Here is a 9,050-nt window from a genome sequence, read left to right as displayed (position 1 = left end):
GACAATGATCTAAACATGGATACACTAGAGGAAAGGCGGGATATGGGAGGTATAGAGACATTTAATTACCTTCATGCACAGAAAGCAGAGACTAGAACAGTGCTTCCCAAACCTTTAGCCAATCTGACCCCATTTTAGCCCTTGAAAATTCACACAATCTCAGAGGACAACCAAAAATTAGCAGAGATGTGATGCCCCCTTCAACAATCATTCCACTCTCCAGCTGATCTCTCAATCTCTGTTTCCTCTCTTAACCTCTTCTCCTCCAGTGGACCTCATCTCTCAATCTCCACTCCTCCTCAGCCCATTTCTCCTCTCTCACTCCATTAGGCCCTTTTTACATTCCCCCAGCTGATCCGGTCACCTCAAGCTCATTTATTCAGGCAGGCTTTTAATCCACAGGTGGATGTAGTTTTGCTCTGGTGATAATGGGAAATGTTTATTTTAGCTGTTATATTTTAAATGTTTATGTATTATACTTGGGTTTTTTTTGTTATCCATCTAGCATGAATGTTATCACTATAGGTGAACTAAACATTTTTAAATAAGCTCTTCTTATAATCCCTAACTGAACCTGTCATCCCCTTTCCTTTACCCCATTCTGTCCTCACTTATCCCCATCCCTTCTTACCTCCTCCTCCAATCCTTTTCTCACATTCTCCCCCAGCTAATCCTCTCACCCCAACTTGCTCTTGCATCCTCTGGTTGATCTTCCATCATTTCTCCCTCACTCACCCTCCACAGCCACTCCCTTTCCACATTATCCAACCCTCAAACCACTCCTGTACTTTATCCCTACTTTCAAATAGGCCTGCCTCCAAACATGCCCCTGGCTTTGGGTCTTGGTTAAAGGTGGATGACAACTGATGGGAAGACAGAGGCAGCATTTTTCTCTTGGGTAAGGTTCAGTGGTGAGTAAGAACAGAGGAGCAGTGGCAGTGTCTGACCCATGCAAACTCATCCCTCCCCTACTACTAATGAAAGTCAGCACAGGGCCTATGGATTAGTGCAAGCTTACAGGCCTCACACTAACATCCACTGCTAAAACTTCTGGTGCCTGAAGAGTTCTGTCATTTGAGGGACTTGTGATTCCATCTGAAGGTTTCGGAGCCCCATTTGCAGTCCTGATCCAGTGTTTGGTGAAACCCTGCTCTAGATCGAGGGGGTCATGTAAAAGGGGGTAGACTCAGGAGTAATCTAAAGAAAAGCAGAGTTGCTTACTTGTCACAAGTGTTCTCCAAGGACAGCAGGAAGTTAGTTTTCACACCCAGGTGACATCATCCAATGCAGCTCAGCACGGGAAACTTTGACAGGCAAACTGAGCATGCCCAGTATGCTAACCACACTTACACATGGGGACCCTCTTCAGTCTTATAACAGAATTCGTGAAAAATAAAATTAACTGAGGGGGGGGGGGGGGGGGGGGGGGGGGGGTGTGCCCTAAAAACCAAACACTGCGGTGTGGCAGGCGGGTTTTGTGAGGACTACCATCCTGCTGTCCTTGGAGAACACCTGTTAAAGGTAAGCAACTCTGCTTTTTCCAAGGACAAGCAGGATGGTAGTCCTCACACATGGGTGAATAAGTAGGTCCAGGCCACTTTGAACATGAGCAGCAGGGAACAGGTGCCAACGTGCACAGAAACTAGAACTGCAACAACCACAGGAGCAGGCCTGCACCCAAGGAGAGGGCCCACAGAGGAAGAGGTGGGTTTTTATGGCTGGAAGAGATTATGGTGGACGGATTGTCTGAATTGACTATCCTGCCAGCCATCCTTGTCCAGGCAATGTGAGGCGAATATGTGGAGGGAACTCCATGTCGCCACTCTACAAATCTCATGAATAGGAACTGCACACAACTGAGTCACCGAGACAGACATGGTACATACGGAGCGAACTTTGAAGGGACAGTCAAGCTGCAAGCCTGCCTGTACAGAGCAAAAAGTAAAACAGTCTGCTAGCCAACGGGATAGGGCCTACTTAGAGTAAAAGGCAAGTATCCTCTTGCAATCCAGTGTGTTAGAGCACGCTCACCTGGTGGGGGTGAGGCCTTGGGGAAAAAAGGCAACAATAGAATGATTGAGCTGGAACTCTGAAACCACCTTGGGAAGGAATTTCGGGTGCATACACAAGATCACCTTGCATGACAAAACTTTGTATAAGGCGGGTACAACACCAGCACTTGCAGTTCACCGCTCCTGCAAGCTGATGTAACTGCAACCAAGAAGATAACTTTCCAGGAAAGGTTCTTTAAATCGCAAGAATGCAATGGCTCAAACGGAGATTTCATAAGTTGCAAGAGGACTTTGAGATCTTAGGAAACCCCCAGAGGGGCGAGTGGGGGGCTTGAGTTGTATAAACACCTTGTGGTACGATCCATACCCTGATAGTATGCTCCAGTTTACCCTCACTGAAGTAGTCTGTAGATCAGATTCAGCGAGGGACAACAGGTAGTTTGAAAGTGCAGGAGGGGAGCAAGTGAAGGGATCCAGACCGTGTCCCTCGCACTAAGAAGAGAATCTTCTCCACTTTAGATTATAGGATTTTCTAGTGGAAGGTTTCCTAGACTCCAGAATAACATGTGATACCCCTTCTGAGAGGCTGAGGGCCCTGACAGTCACCCGGTCAACATCCAAGGCGTGAGGGCCAGGGCTTGTAGGTTGGGGGATGGAGCCTACCCTGGTCCTGGGTGATCAGGTTCAGAGCTTTCCCCAATCAGATCGGGGGGAGGGGGGGGGCTGGGCTGCGAAGCCAGATCCCAAACCAGATTGGACAGGGCCAGAATGGGGCAAATCAGGATCATGGAACCCTGATCCTGCTACAACTTCTGGAGCATTTTCAATATTGGGGGGGGGGGGGGGGGGGTGTTAAGAGTACAATAACCACGTGCCCCACTGAATGGAGAATGCATCAGCCATTGATCCACCGCTCCTCTGGCTGAGGGAGCAGAAGCAGCACACTGTTTTCAAAAGCGGCAAAGAGGTCTATGTTGGGGGGTCTCCCAGGAGCAAAAGATCCGGTTTGCTACCTCTTGACTAAGGGACCACTCGTGAGGTTGGAATACCTAACTCAAGGCATCCGCCAGGGTGTTGTCCATCCCGGAAAGTACACCACGCAGGGGTGATGCCATATTCGATGACCCACAACCAAAAACATACCACCTCCTGACAGAAGGGGGGGAGGAGGAGGACCCAGTTCCCTCCCCCCTGCTTGTTCACATAGCACATGGCCATCTGATTGTTGGTCTGAACAAGAACTACCTTGTTCAGGAGCTACTCCCAGAACACCTGAAGGGAATACCGAATTGCCCGCAGCTCAAAAAAGTTGATCTGGAGCTGTGATTCCTAGGCAGATCAAAACCCCTGGGTGTGGAAGCACGAAACATGAGCTCCTCACTCAGTTCAAGATGCATCAGTGGTGAATCCAACCTGAGGCTGAGGGCTCCAAAAAGTGCATCGCAGCTCCAGATTTGAGGGGTTTGCCCACCACTGGAGAGACTGTTGTAATAGGATCATGATAAAGACACAAGCACGTAGGTCCCGAGTGGCCTGACACCATTGAGCGCAATGTCCACGTGCTTTGTGCATGTGCAGCTGAGCAGACAGGGTGACATGTACTATCGCCCTGTGGCCCAGCAATCAAAGGAATTGGCAAGCTGAGACATGGGGGCAACTGGAGACCTCTTGAGCAAGAGCCACAAGGGTTTCCACACTGTCCTGAGGCAGAAAGGCCTTCACTTGGATTGTGTCCAGTTGAGCCCCAATAAAATCCAGGTGCAATGATGGTTGGAGTGGGATTTGGGATAGTTGATCAGAAACCCCAGGGTCTCCAAAGTTTTGATCATGAGGCTCAAGGCAGTATGAGCCCCTTGTCAGGAGTCGTCCTTGATAAGCCAATTGTCAAGGTAGGGGAAAATGTGAATCCACTGCCTTCGAAGATAGGCTCAGACAACCGCCAGACATTGTGAAGACATGGGGCGCGGATACCAGGCTAAAGGGCAGAACGCGATACTGATAGCGATTCCAGACCAAGAATCGCAAGTACTGCCGATCCACCTGAATGATGGGGTATGGGCATATGCATCTTTTAGATCGAGGGAGCGGAGCCAATCTACCTCCTTGAGAAGGGGGAAATCAGGGTGTCCAGCGAGACCATTTTGACTTTTTCCTTCACCAAGGAACAGTTTAAAGAGCTCAAGTCTAGAATGGGTCAAAGACCACCCGTTTTCTTGGGGTTTAGAAAATGCCTGGAGAAGAACCCCTTACCCTGTTGGTTGGGTGCGACGGCTCGACCGCTTGAGCCAAAAAGAGTGGAAAGCCCTAGCCGAAGTATCTGTGAAGTCCCCTGTCACTCTCCACTGGGGACATGGAGGTGAGCAGGGTGAATGACACTGGAAATGCAACTGGTAACCCTGACGCATAATGGACAGTACTCTCAGATCTGATGTGATCGAAGTCCACTGATCTGTGAACAGCTAGAGTCGACCCCCAACCGGAAGGACAATGTCTTGTGGAGAAGGCTGGCTCTTGCTCCCTGGCCGCCAATGAAAACCCTGTGGGGCAGGGTTCTGCGGCAGAACTATGGTTACCCGGGGTGGCAGAGGTTGTCTTGACCTCGGCCGCTAAGCCCTGGACCTGGGTGCTGGTGGGTAATATTTGAGGCCTATAAAAAAGGGCCTCTTAGGGTTTAGCCATGGCAGCATCTTGGGTGGCTGGGTGTCAGAGGTACTGGCTGACAACTGCTGAAAGGTCTCTTAATAGTCCTTCAGTTGCACCACCACATCCTTAATTCTATCTCCAAACAGATTTTGCCCTGCCAGACAGTCTTGGACCTCAGGGTGCAAGTCGGAGGCTTGCAGCCACGCCTTTTGCTTGGCTGCTATACCCGCAGCAGAGGTCCTCATGGCTGTCTCGAAGAAGCCATAAGCAGAGCAACCTCATGCTTATCACATTCCAGGCCCTGCTGGATGATTGCCTGAAAGCCCTCCTGGAAATGCTGTGCTAGGTGCTCACTAAGTTCCAGGGCCTGCTTCCACAGGTTCCTGAGTAATGCCCTATGTCTAATTGATAGCAAGCAATCCAGGCAGACAACAAAGCACCCTGAAAAATCCAGCATCCCAGGGCATCAAGGGCCCTATGCTCTCACCCTGGGGGAGATTAGGCATGGGTGCAGATCCATTTTGCCTGCTTCAGGGCTGACTATCACCACCGATTGGGTGGGGGAATTGACGGCACTTGAACCCAGTGGACAGCTGGACTAAGTACACTGCATCCGTCTTCAGGTTAACCGGTAGCACAGAGATGGGGCGTTCCCAAAAGGTGGGTTACCAGCTCCTTAAAGATGTCATGGACTGGCACCGCCATCACCTCTTTCGGGGCATCAATGAATTGCAGAATCTCAAGCATCTTTTGCCTAGTGTCCTATTAAAAGTTGGAAAGGCACTGATTCTGGCATGGCCTTTATGAAACCTGTGAAGGAAAGATCCTCCAGGGGAGATTTTCGTCGCTACTCCGGTGGAGAGGGCTCGGAAGGCAGATCCTCCAATTCCTCAGAGGAGGATATGAATGCCTCCCCTTCTGCGATCCTCCGGGAATGAGAGGGGGGGGGGGTGTCGAAGATCCAATGGTGAGAGAGAGCATGGTCTCAAGGGCACCGAGAGAGGAGCTGGAGGCTTCAATGGGCCTTGCGGCTGAAGGGGCACCAATAGTTCCAACGACGTTGGTGGTATTGGAGACACCAGTGGAACCGATCCCGAGGGCCCTGGAGGAGCTGGGAGGTGACGTAGCACCGTGCGTCCCCGGGCCGCCATCGAACCCGATGGCCCTTCCTCCTCGGAGGAGTTGCACACCGACATGGGGGCCAGTGGCGGTGGCAACAGTGCTCCCTTTGGCTGCAAAGGGGCTTGGGGCACCGGAGCTGGCTGAGTTGGTAGGAAACAGAGCAGAATATCAAGCCATTCCAGTATGGCAAAAGCACCGGTGGAGAAGGCTCTTGCGGCGGTTCCGGTGGAACCGGATGCTCAAAGCCTCGAAGGGCCCGGCTGACCGCCAACCACTTGCGCCTCTATAATTCCTCCTCAAAGGCAGCCAAGGACAAAACGGCTTGATGAGGAGCAGGTAGAAATCGGGATGTCCCCTGGAGCACAGAGGGGCACCAAGCCCTCCACCGGAGTTGGTGGAGACATCGGGAGGATCAGAGGGAATCACTTCCTCTGCCCTAGACCGCTTCGTGGGAGGCACAGATGTTGATAACTGCCCGAGGTCTGGCTTAGACGATGAAAATGATTGATGACTGTTTCTTCGACCTTTCTCAATGGTCCCCACGGTTCTTGCCCGGAACAGATGGTGAGGAACCCGACTGAGAACGGGACGACAAAGACCACGGTCTGTCCCCTACCCAGAGATTGGGGCCGGGGAATGGAGGAGGGGGTGATCCTGACGGAGTCTAGACCAGGATCTCTGTCCTGAATGGAGTGGAGGTCCCTGAGGCAGAGGATGGATCCGACCCCTTGGACCTGAATAATTTTTCTATTCTATCAAAATGGGCCAGACAACCCTTGGGGGGACATTGTGGGATGCCCCCAGGCAAAGGACGCAGACCTCGTGGGGGATCTGTGATGGCCATGGTCCAGGGCACTGGCGAAAGCCAGTCGATGCCATGGAAAAAAGTACCCGGCGCACGGTCAATGATCGGTGGGCACTGGGGGAAGGAAGCCATTGGCAATAGACCCCGAAAACACAAAGGAATTACCAGATCGCTGAAAGAGGGACCCGGAGGAGAAAGGGACCCTATGCAACATGTGGAGAGAAGACTTCAAAAAAGCAAAAACTGCTCAAAAGAAGCACGAGCTCCGCTACTGTAAGGCAACAACTTTGCAGAAAAGAAGAGACTGAAGAGGGACCCCGCATGGATGCGTGGTTAGTGGCATGCTCAGTGTGCCTGTCAAAGTTTCTAGAAACTGACAAAAGTCTTCCGTGCTGGGCTCCATCAGATGATGTCACCCGTGTGTGAGGACTACCATCCTTCTTGTCCTTGGAGAATATTTCTTTATAGAGAGGGTTGCAGAAGTATGGGACAACCTTCCAGTGGAGGAAAGAACAGTATTTGAATTAAAGAAAGCCTGGGATGAGCATAGGAGGATCTCTGAGGAATTGGTAGGCATTGTTGAACTGAGCAACTAGTGTGGATGGGAAGACTAGATAGAAGACGACCAAAAGGCCTGCCATTGTTTCCATGTTTCTAAAATGTACAATGCCAAAATGATAAGTCTGGAAATTATAGAACTTGCAATATTTCTATCCCAGTTTCCTATGATCTTTAAGTCAGACTGTCATTGTTAAGTGCTGGCACCTTTCAAGCACTTTTGAATCACAGATGGCTGGCCCAGTGGTTTTCTTGTTCAGCATGAATCTGCTAAGTGTGAGCATCAACACAAATTTTACAAATCGGCTGCATCTTTCACCTGAGCCTAACTAAACAAGAAGGGATGCATTTGGGGGTTACAGCAGAAAAGAACTGGTAACTGTAGCTTGGAAAACAGAAGACAATAGAAAAAGATGCAATCTCAAGAGAAGTTTCATTTTCAGCTGGTTACAGAGCCCAACAGAAAAATTACCAGAACAAAGACGACAATCTGAAAGTAAAAACTATCAGGACTGGTTTTATCAGGATGCCTTTGTCAAAAAGATAAGCATGCTCCTGTCTGATAAATATAATATAAAACTGCACTGTCTGATAAATGGCATGGATCATACTGACAGCTATATCAGCAAGGCTACAATTATACCTCATCTTTTCTATCACATGAATTTCAATACAGTATATTTACTGTCAAAACATTGTCTTTTTAAGGAGCCTAATAAACCAAAGCATCTCCTTTGAAAACATTCATATGAACTTTTAAATAACTAATATATATATATATATATAGATATGTATAGCAAGATTTTTATATCATCCATATAAAATTTTGCTACCCTCCACCCTCCCTGTAGTTGGTCATGGTATTCCTGATGCAAATACTGATAGATATAAATCAGCCATAAAATGTTACCTCCCCCACTATCTATGGTATATACATATAGTAGGCCTGGGTATATCTATTAACAGGCCTGCCCTACAAACAAATGAACTACTTACAGAAAATGAGAAACTAAATAAACATTTTAACAATTGGTGTAGGAAGTTCATAAGACTTGTAAGCAAGTAGTAAAACATCAGCAACATAAAAATTGACCAAATATAAAAAGAACAGCAACAGTAAAGTTAGAGAATCTCCTAAAACAGAAAAAAAAAAAGACTTAAGATGGGAAGTGCCTGTTCTTATCCCCATAGTTCTTCTGTTCTTCCAAATTTGTAGACCAGGGTGCTGTATAAAAATACAAATTGGAGGCAAAAAGAAAGAAGAATGAGTAGGTTTGACATTTTATGCAATGTAAATACAGCTTTGTCCTTAGCTACTCTTGATATATTTGCTCCAGTACTCTCACTGTCCACCTGCATACACTCCTCTCCTTCTGCAATCTCTTTCTAAGGGGCAGAGTGGGATACAGACAGGGATGTAAATAGTAAGGGAGTCTCCGATCTGGCCATCTCAACCGCTGAGCTGCAGCATTATCCCACAGGAGATGTGTTTGAACATCTTGTCCTCCATCACTGGAAGAGTTTGGCCATATCATAAAAGTGATGTGCTTGAGCTTGGAGAAGGACGGACGGACAGATGATGGTCGCTGAAGGGTTCACACTTAAAAGACCACTTCCACAGCCTTCAGTCAGCAAAAGATCATTTATTTAAAATTTAAATTCCATATCCTCTGAATTGTTCAGGGTGGGTTACAATCTCACATACACAGTGTTAAGAAACCAGACAAACCAAACATGTTAAAATCATGATTGTCCAATCATCCTGGGAGGAGTCTGACACAATCACTAAAATTAGCAATTTGGAAACCAAAGACCTTGAATGAAGACCTGGCATACGGGCCGATCCAGTAAAAATGCGGGAGAGCGGGTGAACGCCCGCTCTCCCAGCACGCGCGATTCAGTATTTTAAT

General features: G+C 48.4%; 1 protein-coding gene across 3 annotated transcripts in view; it reads right to left on the bottom strand.

Annotated features, from left to right (window-relative positions):
- Positions 1–425: 425 nt before the first annotated feature.
- The window catches only part of TMEM50B (transmembrane protein 50B), a 61,095-nt gene continuing 52,470 nt past the window's right edge, over positions 426–9,050 (bottom strand). For all 3 annotated transcript variants that reach the window (XM_029603553.1, XM_029603555.1, XM_029603554.1), the window contains exon 7: positions 426–8,365. In XM_029603553.1, the coding sequence (XP_029459413.1) occupies positions 8,320–8,365 (46 nt within the window). In that variant the 3' untranslated portion in view covers positions 426–8,319. The remainder of the gene's footprint in view (positions 8,366–9,050) is intronic.

Source organism: Rhinatrema bivittatum, chromosome 5, assembly GCF_901001135.1.
Source record: "Rhinatrema bivittatum chromosome 5, aRhiBiv1.1, whole genome shotgun sequence".
NCBI lineage: Eukaryota > Metazoa > Chordata > Amphibia > Gymnophiona > Rhinatrematidae > Rhinatrema > Rhinatrema bivittatum.
This window is presented reverse-complemented; position numbering and strand designations above follow the sequence as displayed.